General features: G+C 46.2%; 1 protein-coding gene across 11 annotated transcripts in view; it reads right to left on the reverse strand.

The window, feature by feature from the left end:
• KDM2B (lysine demethylase 2B) overlaps positions 1-18,558 on the reverse strand; it is a 117,935-nt gene that overhangs the window by 14,582 nt on the left and 84,795 nt on the right. For all 11 annotated transcript variants that reach the window (XM_082065876.1, XM_082065877.1, XM_082065880.1 and 8 more), the window contains one exon: positions 1,957-2,181. In XM_082065876.1, coding sequence (XP_081922002.1) covers positions 1,957-2,181 — 225 coding nt within the window. The remainder of the gene's footprint in view (positions 1-1,956; positions 2,182-18,558) is intronic.

Consider the following 18,558-nt stretch of genomic DNA (forward strand, 5'->3'; position numbering starts at 1 on the left):
CACAATCCCATAACCGCAGGGATCATTACTTCCTTGGAGCTTTGCTTCAGTGTTTTGGGCTTTTTTTTTGGCTGGAAACTGTTGAATAGGTACGACAATATATTACTACTGCGATTGTTAGAGAACATAATAAACAAGAGTAAAGACAATAGGATTGCTTATAGGAATGGAAAGCATCCTTAGAAGTTACAACAGTTCAACTTGCTAATTTTCTATGCTTTTGCTGCTCTAAGGAAGCCTGTAACACTCCCGCTGCTATTTACACCGATGGGAACCCATCAAGGTCTTTTTCAGTGCATGCAAGGGCAGGACAAGGAACCAGAGCACCCCAGAGCCCTGTGCTCTAACCACCGCTTCTGGAAATAAAACTGAAGATACCAAGAAGAAAAATGTGTCTTTGGAGAAGAGAGGGATGAGAGGATGACTATATTCAGCTAGACGAGAACCCAGTTCATCTCCAAAAGGCTCAGCCTGTGTATCAAGAGTGAAGAAGCTTAGTATGAAACTCTCCTTCATCAGTCAGGACAAGAAAGCACGCTGCAGCCCTAATTTAATCCCTCCGCGAAAAAGGCAGCATGATTTCACTATTTCTTCTCCCTGGAGAATAACAAATTCTTCATCCATGCTGTTCAATTCATGCCACACTCCAGGAAATCAAGTGTTCAAAGAAAAGACACTTGAGCTGCAAAAGCACTCTGTGGAAAGGTAGACATTCTATGTACTTTACTGAGAGATCCAGCAGAGCTGAATCCAATCCTCTATGTCAAGAACAGCACAGAGCTTAGAACAGGACACGGAGTGAGCTACCAGGAGCAGCTACTGGAAACCTTAAGTGCTTATCAGTTTTTTATCAGTGTCAGACTAAGTCATTTAATGCCTCCTCTTCAGTTTCCTCATCAGGATTACAGAAAAAAAAACAACCACCCTAAGTGAAAGAACAGTAACAAGAGTTGGAGAGAAATCAGTATAGATGGGGTGATATTTCAGTTATGAATAAACAACATTCCTTTCCTTAAAAAAAAAAAAGAAAGACAGAAAACCAAACCCTTAACAACAGCATAAACAAGACCTTCCAAAGATTTAAGAGAAAAGCTAAAATTAATTTTTACCCTTGACTGGGGGTACTGTGGACATGAGATCTGAGGAGCAGCTCAGTGACAGGCAGTATGAAAGCAACAGATACAAAAGGTGCTTGAACAACTTAATAGAAGATTAACCTGTCAATATTTGTTAAATATAAATCTATCGCTTATGACTCAAGAAGCTTCTAAGCAATGTTACCAGAGCAGCCCAGGAAAGTGTCTTTGTCTGCTTGTCCCATTCTGATGTTTACCCCTCCACAGCCATTTCCAGTCCCTGAGGAAAACAAGACCCTGGCTCGATGGCTCTTTGGCTCATCTGGATAAGATCCCTCCTACATTGCCATGTCCATGGCAAACAAATTGAAATTCAGACTTCAAGTAGCCTGAGGCTGGGGTCACCAATGCCAAAATCTTGGAGAATGACAGGCAAAGATTTCTCTGTATCTTAAGCTGGTTAAGTAGTTAAGATGGCAAAGCCGGTTGCAAGGCAGCTCTTCTCAGGAAATTCAGAGATCCAAACCAAACAGGCCTCTTCTCCTTTGAAAGAAAACTTCCTACTTTTCCCTTCTCCCAAAACCCCAGAATTTCAGTGTGATTAGAGTGCCCATTTCCACTGTACTGATAATCTCCACATCTACTTTCTCCTTTATGAGGAATGAAAGCTGTCCTACTAAGTAGTAGTTCAAGATTTGGGGGGGGGATGAAAAGCAATGGGAAGTAGAGATCTGAACCGAGAGGGCAGGGATTACACTGTTTTGCCCAATGCACTTTAGAGACTACTCAAAGCAGAGGTCTCAGTCCCACACCTTGTCACCAGGAGACACAGACATAGGAAAGAAACCTCCAAATGAGCTGTAGCAACAGGTACACTTACTGCGATACACTGCCTCATAATGCAGGACTGTTTCATCCTGCCAGGTCCCCCAAATTTTTTCATGTCTTTGCAGAAGTGACACTCGCCGCACTCTGTCCGCAGACACGCTTCGCACTTGCGGCATCTCGTCCTCCTCCGACGTGCTCCGGCAGTTGTCCGATTAGCTGCGAGCTTCACCGCAGAAGCCGTGCCCAGCTTCCCTTTGGGCCGTCCAACTGCCCTGTTCTGAAAGAGCCAGACACACAAAGTTAATCGCACATCCCACGTACCATCTAAACTGCAAAACTTCCTTGGACAGGAGCTGTACACCCCTTAGATGTAAAAGTGGCAGATGTATCAGAATTATACACAGATAGGCAACACTCAGCAGATGCAGATGATCACTCTTATAGCTGAAGGAGTGCCGTTACCTTTTCAAGAAAAGGTGCATTGTAAAAAGACAAAGAAATGAAGACATAAGAGATGCCAAACCTACAGCAAGCCCACTTCAACAGGAGGGCAGGGAGAATCTGGTCATACACAACAACGCAGGATCGAGTCCCCTGTGATGTGCTTGGCTTAGGTCAAGAGATGATCCGCACCATAACCGGGCTCCGGGCTAGGGAGCTCTTTGGACTGTACTCAGGTTAAGCCAGGAGGTTACTTTCCTCCCTGGAAGTGGAAGAATTCAAGGAGGCAGCAAAAGTAATTTTGAGGTTACATACAGCTGAGAAACACTCAGCAGTAATGGCTCCAGCCACAGCAATCTCCCTAAAAAAACAGATTATTAACTACTGCCAAGTGATAAAGTGGGAAATAAACCACAAATACTACAAAACCTTTCCAGAGTAGCTCCCCTCACATCCAATACTAGAAAGGGCTCAAAAATAGAACACTAACTGATGCTGTGCAAAGGCTAAAAAGGGCATCTCGGGTCTAGATTTCAATGACCTTTAAGACAGCGGCTAAAGGAGCATGAAAAGATTTTAAATGATTCGGTTAACTGCAACATATTCACTCTGGATATCTAAATTTCATGTTCTCATCAGAAACTCCCTGTATACACAAGAACTTACAGCTCAAGCCAAACATCGCTAAATACCATGTAATTGTATGGGGCTAATTACGCAAGAATTGGCTTGGCTCATTCTTACCGCTGACAGCTTTCTCCATAAAGATGATGATAATAGGACTGCAAAGTTCATCTGGTTTAGCTTTTACACAACTTCTCCACTTTCTGTACATCTCAGCATATGCCCAACTGACCACCTTCTGTTCCTGCTGAACTCTGGGCAGTCACCGAGATAAGGACAGGTTGGCTTTACAAAGCCATGTTGAATTTCCACAGTGGTTTTTGAAAGAAAGGCTATGGAAACACTTTACTTGACACTACAAAAGCTTCCCGAAGTGTCCTACTATACAACTGAAGAAAAGCCACATTGCCAAGTGCTTGATCTTCCTCCCAGCTGACTTTGCAGAGCTCCAGTGACTTTCATATGCAGCGGAGTGCTGATACTTTAAGTCTCCATCCCAGGAACCTCAATGCTGGGAAAGCAGAGACACCAGGAGCTGGACTTCTTGGCTTCCTCTCCCACAGACCTTCTATCATAACCAAGGTAGGAGAAAACATCTCTTAGCTGATGAGGTTACACAGATTTCAGCAAGTTTTTAATTATGCTCCTCCAGAACGTGTTTTTTTCCTGCTAGAAGGCTGACTCACACCATGCTGTGTGAACACAGACAAGAGTATCTTCCTTCCCGTGGGCAACCACACCAGGCACCTGGATTTCAGACCCACTTCAGACACTCTAAAGAATAAATATTTACCTTTCAGACCAACTTTTCAGCCTCTCAAGGATAAAGTCAGCGCTGGCAGGGCCGGCTTAGAACCAACCTCGATAAGAGATAATTTCCTTCCTCAGCACGAATCACCCCTCTGTCCTCTCTGTTATGTCTCCTTCCATAGCAAGGGAAGCCAGAGGCACAAACCAAAGGCTGGACATCAGTAGAACAAGTTAAACCAAAATACCTTCAACAACCTGGGCAGTTCCCCTCTGCCAACAGCACGTGGAAGATTCTGCACGAGAATCTGACTCCTTCCCACTAGGTCTGAATACGATTAAGTTTTTTAAGAAGGCAAACGACAGTTACGACACCATTAGAATAGTCTTTTAAAATGCAATCTCTTTCAAGGAAAAATCAAACTCGGTACTTTTCCAGCTGAAAGACAACTCCTGATTCTGCCACAGTAACACGAGCCAAGCGCTAATTCTCAGGACAGTGTTTTAAGTGCCAGGACACCGCGAAGACGCAAGGGTAAAAAGGCATCGCTTGAACACCGAATCTGAGAATCCTCAAAAAGAAAAAAAGGCAGGAAGGTGAAGGTACAAGAACAAGTCTGAAGCCAGACCACAGAACTCAGATTTCCCTATAAATCACCACCACACAGCAGAACACAGAGACACAGACCTCTGATCTTACCGTATCTAATATCTCCTGTGCGCCCAGACCTCTTCACTGCTCGTTAGGAAATTCAAGCAATGGTACTAGCTGGGTTCGTACTAATTTACCAACCGGCCGATCCTCAATCCAAGCCACGTTTTCACTCCAGGATGTCGCAGCCAGCAAGGCTGGAGAGGCCTTGCAGGAATTCCCACTAGTATCTAGTTTCAAGGGGCTCCAAAGTGGTCGCTTAAAAACCTCCACAGAAGAAAATCTGGCCTGTGGGTTGCTATTCCAGAAAGGGGCTGGGATTCGAGGGGGTAGAAGGAGCCTCCAACATGACTTGGGGTTTATTTAGCACATGGCAGCCAGCCAGATAAATTCCAGGTTGATGTTAGTGAAGAGATGCTGCAGGATTTCCAGCTCAAACTGCAGTTTTACAATGTACCAGCCCTGGTAAGGAAAGCAGGTAAAGATTTCCTTCTCAGCTCCTGTTTCCATCTCTGTCCTGCAATTTGCCACCGGAGCACAGCTTTGCAGAACTCTCTAGCAAAACGATGAGCAAGTGGTAGGGGATGGTAAACCCTTCACCTGGGTTTACCACAATGGCCAGCAAGTCACAGCTCTATGGTCTCAGGCTCAACTCTGGGTGACACACCAAGCCCTGAACAAGGTTCTAGACCAATGCAATTTCCCACCTGCACAGCAGATCCCACCATCTCCTTTCCCAGGGAGATAAGCCGAGACCCCCAAGCACAGCCTGTGCCTGCTGACTGCAGCTCCCTGCTGACTGCAGCTCCCAGCAGCCACCTCTGGAACTGTCAAGAAATGAAAGATTATACCAAACTTGAACATTTTTTCTTTAAATCTTACAACAAAACCCAGAGCCTGCCTGAAATACTATCACAAACAATCCCCTGTGTTCTCCAAAACATCCACAGAAACCGTGTTCATACTTCTCTGGCCACACGAGTCTTCAAACGAAGGGCAGGAAGATGCTGAAGTGATGCCAACCACTCTCCAAGCCCATAACGAAGACTGTGCAAGCAGCTGCTGAAACTTATTAGGATTAATACACTAAATACCTACCTCTGTTACACTGAAACGTAGAAAGTTGGTGGACTCACGCTGCCATCCAAAACAAAACATGTTAACATGACATCCTGATAGGATTTTTTTTTTCTTTTGTGGCTTTTTTTGGTTTGTGTTTTTTTTGGACCTCCCACCCAATTACTGCTCTGCACCACACAACAGTAACCTGCTCCACAGGGCTGAGAATAAGCCCAGGTACAACATTTCCAACTCTAAACCAACCCCTAGGAAATGCTACCTGGAAGAGTCACTACTCAGAATATTGGTTTATCTTGGCTATAGACAAACATCTGGCTGCTGAGAAGTTTTCACTGGCTCCTCATAGGTACCTTAACACACTTCCACCATATGGCATTTCCCTGCTTGGCAGCCACCGAAAAGCCACCCACAGTCACCGGAGTCAGAAGCAGCAGAGGCACCAAGGGCCTCTGCTCTAACAAAAACAGAAACACAGCTTTATGTTCACAGCAACAGATTTCTAACCTTCACAGTTGCAAAGAATAATCAAAAGACCTCATGTAAACAAAAATACCAAGAGCATCAAGCTTTGGAGACAACACTTCAAGAGCTATCAGCTGTTAAATGCATCACTAAGTAGGTGTTGATCTTCCTCAACTGCTGGCCCAACACCAACCGAGCTCTGTTGGAGTTGTCACCACATAACGTCACGAACTCCTCTGAGAGGAAGATCAGCCGATGCTCTGAGTCCAGGAGGATGAAGGTCCTGGCCCCAAAAGCAAGGTTGACCAAGCCTGCAGCCTAGAAACAAGCTCTTCTGCCAGTGGCCTTTACCTGGGTATGGGTTTTATTCCACCACTCAACTTTAGTGCCCTGCTTAAACTGCGGCCGGCAGCACCGCATCATTATTTCAGACTCAACACCTCCAAGAAAAATCCAGGGACATGCGCAGTGCCCTTCTGAAGGGCTTCTCACTTGGCCAGCTCAGCGAGACCCTGAAGCACTTCGCTTCCTAACCAAGCACAACCTGAACAGCTTATGTATCCACTGCATCAATCTCTCCAAGACATCTTACATGCAGACTGTTCATTGCTTCAAGGTGCTGTGCTATGTTAATATATCCCTTCCATGTGCAAGGCAGGGGTGATTTCCTTCTGTAACACATGGACAGATTCTGATTATTCTCATTTGCTGTAGTTTGACCAAGCCCGTGTAACTACATATCAGCACCTAAAGAAAGATGAGCACCCAGGACTTCCCAGGTGCCAGTCTTGCACTTAGACCTTATATGTCACTGCATTGCAATACAATTGTTTTAACAGAATTAGAACAGACAAATTTAATTATCAGTTGTTTCTTTATAACATCTGATGAATAAACACTAGGAAAAAAAGAAGCCACACACATTAACCCACAATTTGTAACTGTTGTCAGCTAAAACATCACCCTAAACACACTGGGTCACAGGCTGATACTGGGCACTGGAGAAGCCCTGGGGAGCCACAGTAAAGGCTTCTGGTCAACTATTTCCCTGCCTCTCCTGCAGCACCAGAGCTGGGCACACACACAGGGGGACTTTTCAGTTCAAACAGGGTGGAAGTTCTGGGGGACCAGGCTCCCTGCTCAGGCCAGCGAGCAGCACTGTCCTCTGCTGCTCCCAGCCACCCCGGCTCGTACTTTCGGCCTTCCTGCTAAGAAAACCAGGCGAATTGACAATTATTAGCAGTGGTGGGGAACAGCAACGCATATACCAATGCACTGTGTAGCCTCATCTACACGTGCTCTGGCAGGGGGATTGGAGCGGATGATCTTTTGAGGTCACTTCCAATCCCTGACATTCTGTGATTCACCAAAGTGATTTTACCAGAGGTCTCCAAAACAGACCCTGTTATTAACTCTAACCCTGAAATATGGGGACCGGCGTTAAACCGCCCAGCAGGCCGACCGCCTGTTACACATGCAGTCTTGCACTAGAGAATCACAACCAAGCCAACAGCTCTTCAGAATTAAACCCTCGCATCTCTTCAGCAATTAACAGAAACCCGTGTCAAACAAAGAAGTCAGAGGAAGGAAGGGCAGGATGACGTGACTGCAGGAATTCGGCAGGGATGAGGATGAAAGTACTTTAAGACAGCAAAAATCACACTGATGCCAGTAACACCCTTAAAAGCTGTGTTAACCAAAGAGCACAACCCAATGCCACAGATCTAACATGTCTGACTAAAGCGTATCTCCCAGCAGTCTACACACGGGAACTCCGGGGAAGTTGTTTTCCTCTAGCAGTGACAGTTCACAGGAGCCACATCGCCCATCATCAGCAGGCGCTCCTGCCGGGCGGGGAGTCCTGCAAGACAAGTTTTGGTCCAACGTCTGCCATTAAGCAAGAGGCATCAGAGAGAAAGGGAAGGCGGAACTTTTTCAAGCCCAGCCATCCCCAAACAGGATTAATCCTCTCCAGATGTTCACAGCCACCATCTCCTCCAATTCATGCCCACAAACTTTCTCACTCCCTCCTGCAAAAAGCAATTGTAGTTCCTAGTGACCAGGTGAGCACACAGAGCTCCACTATGGAATAAACAGCTCCATGTCCTGCAAGTAACTAGAAAAGTTTATACCTCGCAGGTTCATCTGGGCATTAGTGACACTCCAGCAGCTTTTCAACCGACATAGCTATGCTGTTTGGGGTGTGATAAACTGGCACATCAGTGCCAACACAAGTGCCCCCATTTATTTTCCTCTGGTGGCGAGGAAGTAAGAGTTAGGCCTGGAGGGTACAATAAGATACATAAGCAAAAAGATGCCTTTGTTGATAAGCCACATCTGAAGCAGGAGCTCTTAAAAAGATACCAGTAAGTCATACAGACTTGGGGCACCTTGTACTACTGTAGCTTTCCTTCTTACAGCTACTAAAGGACAAATCCCCCTACCCCAAGCCAGGAGTGTTTTTCTCAGTCTGTTTGCACACACAGAAATCACATTTTTCCATACCCACGGCCAGGACAAATGCCCAGCACCCACATGCTTCCGAGTGCCGCCGCTGGTGCCAACTGCAGCCACCGCAAGCGCTGTAAATCCATCCACCCTGCTGGGACACCCGATGGTCTTTTTGGAGTGTTTAGACATGGACTGGGGAAAGAGGAAAGGCTGAAGGTGAAAGTCTGAGTGAGAAAACCCACAGCTCTACCCAACTGAAGTTGTGCTGCTCAACTACACCTGTAGAGCCTTTCACCTGTTACATACTAAAGGCTATCACAATAAAAAAGCTATGATAGCAATTTTACATGTCCCGTGTAGAAAAAAATACAGTAACTACACATGGTAAAGCAGGCTTGTATGAAAACAGCTGGATCCACACAAGGGCTACACCACTGGAACAGTTTTGAACAAAACCATTCCACGGGTCTTTGCTACCTAGGTCACAGCATTATAACTGAGGACCAGACCAAGCCTTTTAAGAAATCCCATAAGAAGGATCTCCGCTTTCTTGTGTTAATGTTTGTTTTCAACTACTAAGATATAAAAAGGCTATCAAAGCCACAAGATTTAGAAGGGCTGAAGAATCCCAGAACATAACCGACTTTCCAAGTTCATCCAGCAAGAACTGGCACCTCCAGTAGCGATTTCACAGCTCGTGCGACACAGACGAGACCAAACGCTCTCCTAACAATTAAAAAAGCGTACGGTAACCGCACCAAGACAGAGACACAAATGGAAACGGCCTGGTGTGGGAGAAAGTTTAAGAAAAGGAAGGGAGCTGGGATATTTTAACTACGCGGTCTGGGAGTCGAGCAGTGAATCAAGCAACAGCACAGGCCTGCATGTTCACACAATCACCAGAATAAAGTCAAGTCTTAATAAAGTCAATGCATCCAAGACCTGGCTTAGGTTCTTGGACTGATGCTCCACCAGGCCAGGGCAGCACATCAACACCAGAGCTGCCATCCACACCACAACCGCCAGCCCAAACTCTTTGCCGGCCCTGCCTTCTTGGTGCCATCCTGAAGCAAAATATAGTAAAATTATTAGAAATGAGATGGGTTTTGGAGGACAGACGCAACACCCGGCCTACCTAGAAGGTTGTCTCTAAAAGCAAATTAGGCTATTTTGAAGAGCAAAACACCTTGAGTTATGAACAAAACTATCAAGTTTATGTTTAAATTGTATACACATGTTTAATTCTATTCCTGGTTCATTTTTAATTGCTTAGGCAGTTCTTAGAGAGTAAAACATGCAATCTAGAACATATGTTCTGGATTATTTTTCACAGATTACTTCATAAATTTAAGAAGTTTATTCTCCATCCCCCACAGGAAAAAACCAAAACAACCAAAAAAACCCCAACCTTCAGAGAATATAAACCCTTAAAGTATTAATAAAAGTTCTCTTTTCCTTTCAGCACATATCCTTCTCTTTATTCTACATCCCTTGACCCTGGGAATGGAAAGGAGGTTTTGGCCATAAATCAAACTAAGACAAGGTGGCCAGGCTCAGCATCAGACTCTCGAGGAGTCCTGCAGCCCTCCCAGCTATCTGAGGAATCTTACTAGGAAAAATAACAATAATAATAATAATTCTGGAAACCACAGGGAAACGCCAGGAACCCCCCTACCCGAGAGGAACAATCACGCACTCCCAGCGCATCGGCCTCCGAAGCGGCGCGGGGCCCTCGGAGCTGCCGAAGTCCCGGTGCCCCCGGGCGCCCACGGCGGGCGAGGCCGAGCGCCCCGGGCCGGCCCCGGCGGCGCCTCCCGCGCCCCGCTCGGGCTCCGCGGACACGCCCGCAGCCGCCGGGCCCGGCCCCAGGGCGGGCGGCACTGGCCCGGACCGGGCCGGGGCCGCTCCCGACCCCACATTGTTCCCCGTCCCCGCTGCCGGCGCGGCTCCGCGCTGCCCGGCCCGGCCTCCTCCCCTCCCTTCCTGCTGCAAACTTCGCCGCCCGCCCCGGACCTGCTCCAGCCCCAGCTCGGGCCTCAGCCCCGGCTCGGGCTCCGGTTCCGACTCGTAGTCCTCCTCGTCGGCGCTCGCAGACATGGCCATGGCTCATGGTGGGCCCAGGCGGAGCCGAGCTGACATGGCTGGAGCGGCGCTGCTGGCGGAGCCCCGCTCCCCGCACACACACACACACATGCAGGAGGAGGAGGAGGAGGAAGGGGGGCCGTGCATATTCATGCCAGGCAGCCAGGAAGGGGCTGGCCCAGCCGGCACGGCCAATCGCGGCCCGCTTGCACAAAGCCGGCCTGCGGGGACAGCGCGGCCGCCCGGCCGGGGCAGCGCCGGCACCGAGCGCGGCCGAGCCCGGGGCGGGGGTGGTGGGGCGCGGGAGGGGGACACTTGAACACCCCGCTGGCAATTAGCCCCCTGCTGGTAATTAGCCCCGCGAGGGGGCGGGCCGATGCCGGGCCTGGCTGGGTGTGCCGAGCGGGGCGGCGAGGGGAGGGGATGCGCGGCGCGGGGATGCGCGGCCGCCCGCAGGGTGCACGGCGCTGCACGGCTGCTGGAGACAAAGGAGAGGCACAGACGGACAGACAGACGCACGCACACCCCCCTCTGCCTCGCTACCTGCCGGCTCGCCTCCTGCTGCCGGGATCGGGACGGGAGGAGGGAACCTCCATCCCTCGGGAGGAGGAGGAAGGCTCCGAGAAAACTTCGGGATTTGCAGCGATGCCCTTGCTGCGGCAGAACCAGCGCTGGGGGAAAATGGGAGAGCAGGCGAGGCGATGCTCCCTGTGCAGGCACCCCCTGTTTTGCTTGCTCCTGGGGAACCATTTGCAGTCCTACTCCCTACACCCCGATCTGCTCCTGGGGGTTTACAATAAAATATTTTCCCTGCAGTATAAAATGTTACACATGGGTCAGTCGGGTACCTGTTGAGGATCCAAGGGTCACAGGGCCAGCACCTGAACACAGACGCTGCCTTCGCCCTCCAGAGATTGCAGCTGAGGGTCAAGACACGCAGGGCCTGAATCTGAGTGCTGAGAATTAAATTTCCTATTGGATTTATGGGCCTGCTTTCAGGGGAAATCCCGATTCCATTCAAGTTGTTAGGATTTTGCCTCTGGCTCCTACGCCCACAACACAGAATTAAACATGAGATTAAATATTTGCATGTGCTGAGCAACGAAGGAGCCATAAAGAAGCACATCTAATGGTCCTTGCATTAGGATTTTTGCCAAACGAGTTTCAGCTCCATGCCCTGGCCTGAAATACCACACGGCCACACAAACGCTTTGGGTAGCCCAGGAGAAGAGGCAGGAGCTGGCACAGGAGCCAGCAGCGGTGCTGCCTTAGGCCAGCTCACAGCCTTGTGACACCACCATCTACACAAACCACGGCCACTCAGCTTTAAGTAACAAAATACAGTCAAACTTCAAACACATATTTACAGGCGACTGCTAATAAAGCCACGCAAATCACGTAATTATGCCCCTTCCTTATTTTGAACACCTTAAATATCCATTTTTTGTTTGTACTTCTGTCCTCTCACCAACTCAAGCTTGAATTAGGGGTATGTGATGATATTCTCCCAATCCTGCTCATCCACAATGCCAGGAGTGAAGTATTTACTCGCACAACCCTATGCGGCTCTCCAGAATACGATGGGACGTGTCTGGCCTGTCTCCTCAGGTTTCTCGCTTCCCCCATTGTGTCCGTACTCCACCCAGGGCAGGAGCAGATGAGAGCTGAGGCACAAAAGGCATGTGCCTAAGGCCCTGGCTTTCTGAATCACAACGTGATACCAGAATCCAGTGTTTTCTGGAGGAGAGAGGAAGGGGGGGATGCACATCTCACGACAGTCCTACAAAGGAGAGCTTTAAACCACGAAGCAGGGATAACTGACACGATTACAGCGGCGTTCATGGTGCCTTTGTACAGTTGGCCTCCAGCAGGACAGATGATGTCTGCAAGGAAGGCGCCTGGGCCCGCACCTGCCCGTGGGCAGCCCAAGGAGCCTGTGCTGACTCCACACGAGGCTCAACGTAACCTTGTCCGTCCCCTCCAGCCTTTTGGCTCCCTAATCCAGACAGCAGAAAAAAACCCAACCTGTGACATCCGCCAAGGACGATCCACCGGTCACACCACAGCGAAATGTCACTCACAGCAAATTAAATCATGATATGGATCATCCTCCTCTCGTCTGCAAGGCACACGAGTGCCCTCGGTGTGGCGCTGGCCTGTCTGGGCTGCAGCGGGTCACCAGTATAACCCACATCAAACCAGCGCTGCCACAGGAGAGCGCGTTCCAGTCCGCTGCTCACAACAGCAACACAACTGACAAACGAGCTCTAATTACCAGGCCTGCGTTAGGAGCGAAGACACACATGCCAAGACCATCTCAGAATGATTTCCAAATGCTAGGTGAGCTTTGCCGAGCTGGCGTTTGAAAAAACTCGATAGGATATGATATGATATAAAAGAGCAAATTGGGAATCAGTGGGGGGAAAACAAGATAATAAAATAAACTTTTCTGATTATAATTGCTCTCTCAAAAAAAATCTCATCTTGTGCAAGAGCAGCTAACCATTCAAAGAAATATTTAATACACAGAAAGAACTATTAAGAGAGCATTTTCCAGCTCTAATTCTTAGAGCTTGTCTACACTAGAGAACAGTAAATTACGACAAATAATGAGCAACCCTTGTGTGAACAGCATATATTTGACTAGCCTGGTGCAGTTTACATCAGCTTAGAAAACAAAATCAGCAGCACTGACCCTGGTCATGCCTGTATTGGCATAACCGTGTCCATACCTCAGCTTTGTGAGATATAGTTCAGTAATAAATAATATCCTTAATTATATTGCTGAATGAGCCTTAGTTAAAACTGCATGAAAACAGACAGTACCTTCTATTCCAAACTGTTGCTTTGATTGCACCTCACCTGAAGTCATATATAAGTCTCATCAATATCATAATCTTCTCTACAGAAACCAATTATGCTGTCACAAACTGAGACAATAACCTTAAGCAAAGAAGCAACAGCAGGAGCAGATGAGCGCCAAAGAACCAGATTTTATTCTCATGCAAATATCCTTAAGTAGTAAAACCAAGATGCGGGGAGGAAGATTACAACCCCTGCGCTGTTCTCACCTGCTCCTGAGCATCTCTTGGACCTATAGATTTCAGCTGCTGTTACCAGCGCTACACAGGACCTGTGCTTTCATATTAGACACTACAGTTTAATTCTGTGATTCTGAGTATGAGGTGAAATAAAGTTTTGAATGTGGCACAAACACATCTTTGATTCAACCTTCCCTTGAAACTTTTAATGCATCTTTATAGAACATTATATTTAGCTGGGATTAGAAAAAGTATTTACGTGGAAACGATTGGAAAAAACAACCTCAAACTGGTTTATGGACAAGTCCTTGAAAAAAAAAAAGATCTTGTGATTTGAGCTGCTGCTGCTTTCTGGAGGCCAGCACATATGTTTCTGAAAAGGAAACCCACTGAGATGTTCATGAATCATGGTTCTTGACCTGTATCAGCATAAGAGAGTTACCCAATAGCTTTCTAAGGTTCCTGGTTTTGGTGTAAGTGTCCATTCATATGAAATATGATCTTAACTGTTGAGCCTGGGCAAATTTCATGACACTTTTCTCAAGAGTTTCAGCCAATATTTCAGTCATATTCTCAATGCCAGCAATGACATTCTGACAACCTAAATACCCATCTAGTATCATGATCTTACTACTTCCTCCTACCTATTTCATCTGAACTATGACATGAGCGGTTATCAGATGCACTGAGTATCCATCACAATCTCCTTAATAAACAGCCTGACTGATCAACCTTAGATCAAAATAAAGTAACTCAAGACAAAATACTACATTGATTGCTCCCTCCATGTGATGCCTACTGTACATCCTTCCCCAACCAGTGTCCAACAGGGGAGAAGCAAAGGCAGCGAGGGCGGTGGGACGTCTCTTGGAGGGTGACAACCATGGACTGTTACAGAGCAGTAGGGGAGCAGCACCCAAACCAGCAAGAGTCCAGACAGAACATGCTGGTAGCCTTAAAAATGAAACAAAACCCCAACACCCTGTCACCTTAAAAATATAATAACAGCGTAGTGAAATATCCAGTTCATCCACCACACAAGACATGAGCATCTTGGGAACATACTAATGAATAGCTGAGGTGTCCTGTTTTCACAGACTGAGATTTGTGGAAACAGAGAGGTACCAAACTCAAACAGCTCATCAGATCGGGATCTACGTTTACTTTCTACATGAAGAGCTATGGCATGACTGGGACTGTCCCCTGGGAAAGGAAGGAAAACCTGCCACGCTTCCTTCTTCCAGAGATCTTTGTGCCACAGAGTGTTTCCACGGCACAGTTTGTGTCTCCAACAGCCACGTTCTGTCAGTACATTTAAAAACTAGTGACACGGGCTCCTAAGAAGATAAGAAGTGACTGCCACGCTGTGGAGGAACATGCCAATAGATGTGGCCAGGAGCTGAAAGAGTGGGTTACCCAGAATATGTAACCTGCTTCCACAAAGTGCCTCAGTGCCCTCGGACACACAGCACAGACCACTGGAACAGTCACGTCCAACGTGGGCAGCATCTAGAAACCAAATCCAAACATTCAGAGGCAAACAAATGGTGAGCAAAGGAAAAGCTGAAGGACAGTTTGCCTCATGTGCCCTGTTGTCACCTACAAACCTGATTTGGATTTGTAGGGAAACATTCAGGACATAAACAACCAAGCTGTACTAGACTAAGTCTCAAAGCTGCTTCACTTCCACCACAATTCATCTATATCTTTTGCGGCTTTTGCTAATTTTCAAAAAGGAAAGCACTTCTGTACCTCTTCTATCTGGTCTACTAGTGCCTGCAGGAAAGTCATAAAGTTGAAACAAGATCTCATTTATATTCTCAGCAGACTTTAATTTCAATGTGCTACAGAACTAAAAGGAAGCCATCTTCTCAGGGACAGAACATACAATTCAATTTTGTTCTGAAAAGTGCACGCAGGATTAATGTCCGTGATTGCACAGCACGTACCGTGGGATGACAAAAGCCTTTCCCACCGCTCTGCCAATGTGCTTCGATCCAGAAACAAAACTGTTCAATCTCAGATACGTAACTCAAAGCCTGAACGGTTTTAATGTCCAGGTGGGGGAGAGCACAAGGATGCTGGAATACTTAAACCAGGTTCAAACCTTGGCTTTTTGTTTGGTTTTGTTGGCCAACTCAGCAATGAATGCAGTCAAGCTAAATTTGACATCTGTCAACTCATTTCACACGCACTAAGAAAAAGGTCTGAAGACTAAAGTCATTTTCATAAGCACTTCGACTGTCGTGAAATAAGGAGAAAGCTGCTATCTTGAAAAATGGCAGTCAGGACCTAGCTGGAAAAATTCACGTTACTGAATATTCATGCATACGGTAGAAGAATGACAACGGGGAAGAATACATAAATCTTCTTGTATGATACTCGGAGTACAGCAGTTTGAAAATAGAGCCGTCTGTTCATTTTTTCCAATCCGTTCACATTTCTACTCAAAGTCAAAATGGCTCTCATTTACCTGTTTGATGTATTAATCACAAAAAGCCATTGGTCAGATCTCAAAGCAAGTGGCTGAGAGTTGATAAGAAGAGAAAATATTAAGTCAAAGATGGAAGATTAAGAAGGTGCTGATTCAAGTCCTTGCTATTTATAATTACTCCCTGAAGGGACACAATATTTCAAGTACAGTCTCTTGAGGTGAGAAATAATCTGTCAAGTCACCAGGCAAAGCTTTTAGAAAAATATCGAGGCAATTGGCGGCGAAGCTCTTTGGGCATGTTCTGTATGATACACATGGAACAATCCCTGAAACTCCTCTGGCCTGCGCGCAGCTACCGCAGAAATGATTTTGTCTCGAGGACGCACATTCAAGAGACTGAAGCGGCGCTCAGAAAAATAAACAAGCCAACAAGGAGCGGCCCCAGGAAAGCAGACGCTTGACAGAACCTCCCAGTAGCTTCAACAGCTTTTACTCCTTTCCTGAAGGAGCCTTCAGTTCTGGCGCGTCAGGTTGTTTCCTGCTCCCAGGTGTATTTAGCAGGGAAAGGGTTTCGTTTCATATGTGGAGCTACTGTGGGAAGTCCCCTGAAAAAAGAAGAAATCCCCCAAACCTCAACGATGTGGTTTTGTTTCTTAATTGATTTGTCAGGAACCAGAACTGGGATATCTTTCTGAATACATTTCAGCTCCGTCCTACCACACGGCATCTACTATCCTATAGTGTAAAAGAACAAAAAATATTCAAAGTTATTTAAATCACTGATTCCAATCACAATTTAAATCGGTAAAGAGAAAAATTTAAACTGATTTTAATACTCATTTTCTTTTGTACTTGTGTTATTTTCTGGAAGATAAATTAATTATCAGCATCTGATAACTACACCAAAAATGTCTGATTTGTAGTAGATTATGAACTTCATAATCAGGACTTTTTATCAACAAAAAGGACTCACAATACACACATATTTGTATATGCAAATCTTCCTGCAGACTACTGGCATTTAAGATTGTTGACACCAAGCAGGGTTCAGGCAGTGCCGTGTGAGATCACTTCAAACACCTTTAAGCTGGTGTCTGGCAGGGACAAAATGTGACAGTTTAAATCCCCTTTCTGCTCTTGCTCCACTTGGAATGACTGATGTAAAACTTACTTGAATCTCAACCAGAAAAACACATCACACAACAATTGGTTGTTTTTTCTTCCCATTCCTAGACTTTTTCCATCACTAGAATGACTCTGTTTTTACATTCATTCTTAAGGGCTTATATTGAATTGTTGGCATTTGCTTTCTAAGCCATCTGAATCCCCACAGGACGTACCCCGAGTGGATCTCCGAGGACCGGGCTGGCCCAGGGAATTTGGCAGAGTCTTCCCACTGCTCCCAGCAGGAATGTTGCTTTCCTGGTGGGAGCCCCCGGGCAGCTCCTGAAACTGATGCTGGTTTGATGTTGTGCCATTTGTACGTGCTCGGATCTGTCTCAGACACCGCTCGGGTTAAAAACACTAATTGCTGTAACTAGAACCCCGGTGCTCTTGCTTCTGGGGGCGGAGCTGGCTATGGGATTGCTATGGGAGGAATTCTTAGTAAGCAAGCAAGTAAAAACTGGAAGTATTTATTCAAAGGTTTTCAGGAATGTTCTTTGTTCATCTAGCACCTCTCTCCCTCTGAATTCGAAGAAAACTCGGTGTAAAACAACGCTCATGCTTCTGAAATACACATTGGTTTCAAGTCAAAGTTTATCAAAACACTCGCATTTATGTTTTTAACCCCAAATTTCTGCGTACAATCAAATTTATTCTGTCCACTTAGTCCATTTACTTGCTATTTCTTAAATTAGATCCAATGCGTAATGTCACGTACATGTTCATTAAACTGGAGCCATAATGGAGCTCTTATCAAAACCTGGTAGATCTTCCCTTCCCAGCATTTTTAATGTGAAATACCATGAAAAGGGCAAAAGGTTCCTAAATGGAAAATGGCAGCAGACACATGAATGTGCCCAAGGACCTCCATGGGCTCCAGATCTACTGAGGGTGACTAATCCCACTGCCTTTTATTATTCAAAATACAAGTTATTTCTAAGAATCTAACACCCTTTTCATCACAGTTGTCTGTTTTTCTTGTGTGCTGCTCAGTTCAGACTATGAACAACACCCAGAAATCTTATTTCCAGTCTAACTCTATTTCTGGTGTGTTTACACTCACTTGTTCTCATGCCAACATTGTCCATTAGCTTAAATAACTCTTCTCCCCTGGTGTTCTTACTCCCTGAAGTACTTACACAACAGTCACCCCCTTCAGCTTTGTTGTGCCACACTGAACAAGACACGTTTTTCTAGTCTCTGCTCTGAAACATCACATCTTGAATAATATACATGGTTGTGGAGTCCCATACTCAACCGCATCTCAAAAGTACCTCTAGTGGAACTAGAATAGAGGGCAGTGAGAAAGATGATCAAATATATGGTGTGGTTTGGGTAGCAGAAAATCTTTTGTTCAGCCTTTCAAGGATTAGTTCTTAGGAGTTCATCCTTTTTCAGGTATAGGGATGTATCTGCACAATTTTGCAAGATTTCTAGTAAAATCGCTATGACTATTATTTGCATTGCCAACTGCAG

Source organism: Streptopelia decaocto, assembly GCF_964273445.1.
Source record: "Streptopelia decaocto genome assembly, chromosome: 15".
Classification (NCBI taxonomy): Eukaryota; Metazoa; Chordata; class Aves; order Columbiformes; family Columbidae; genus Streptopelia; species Streptopelia decaocto.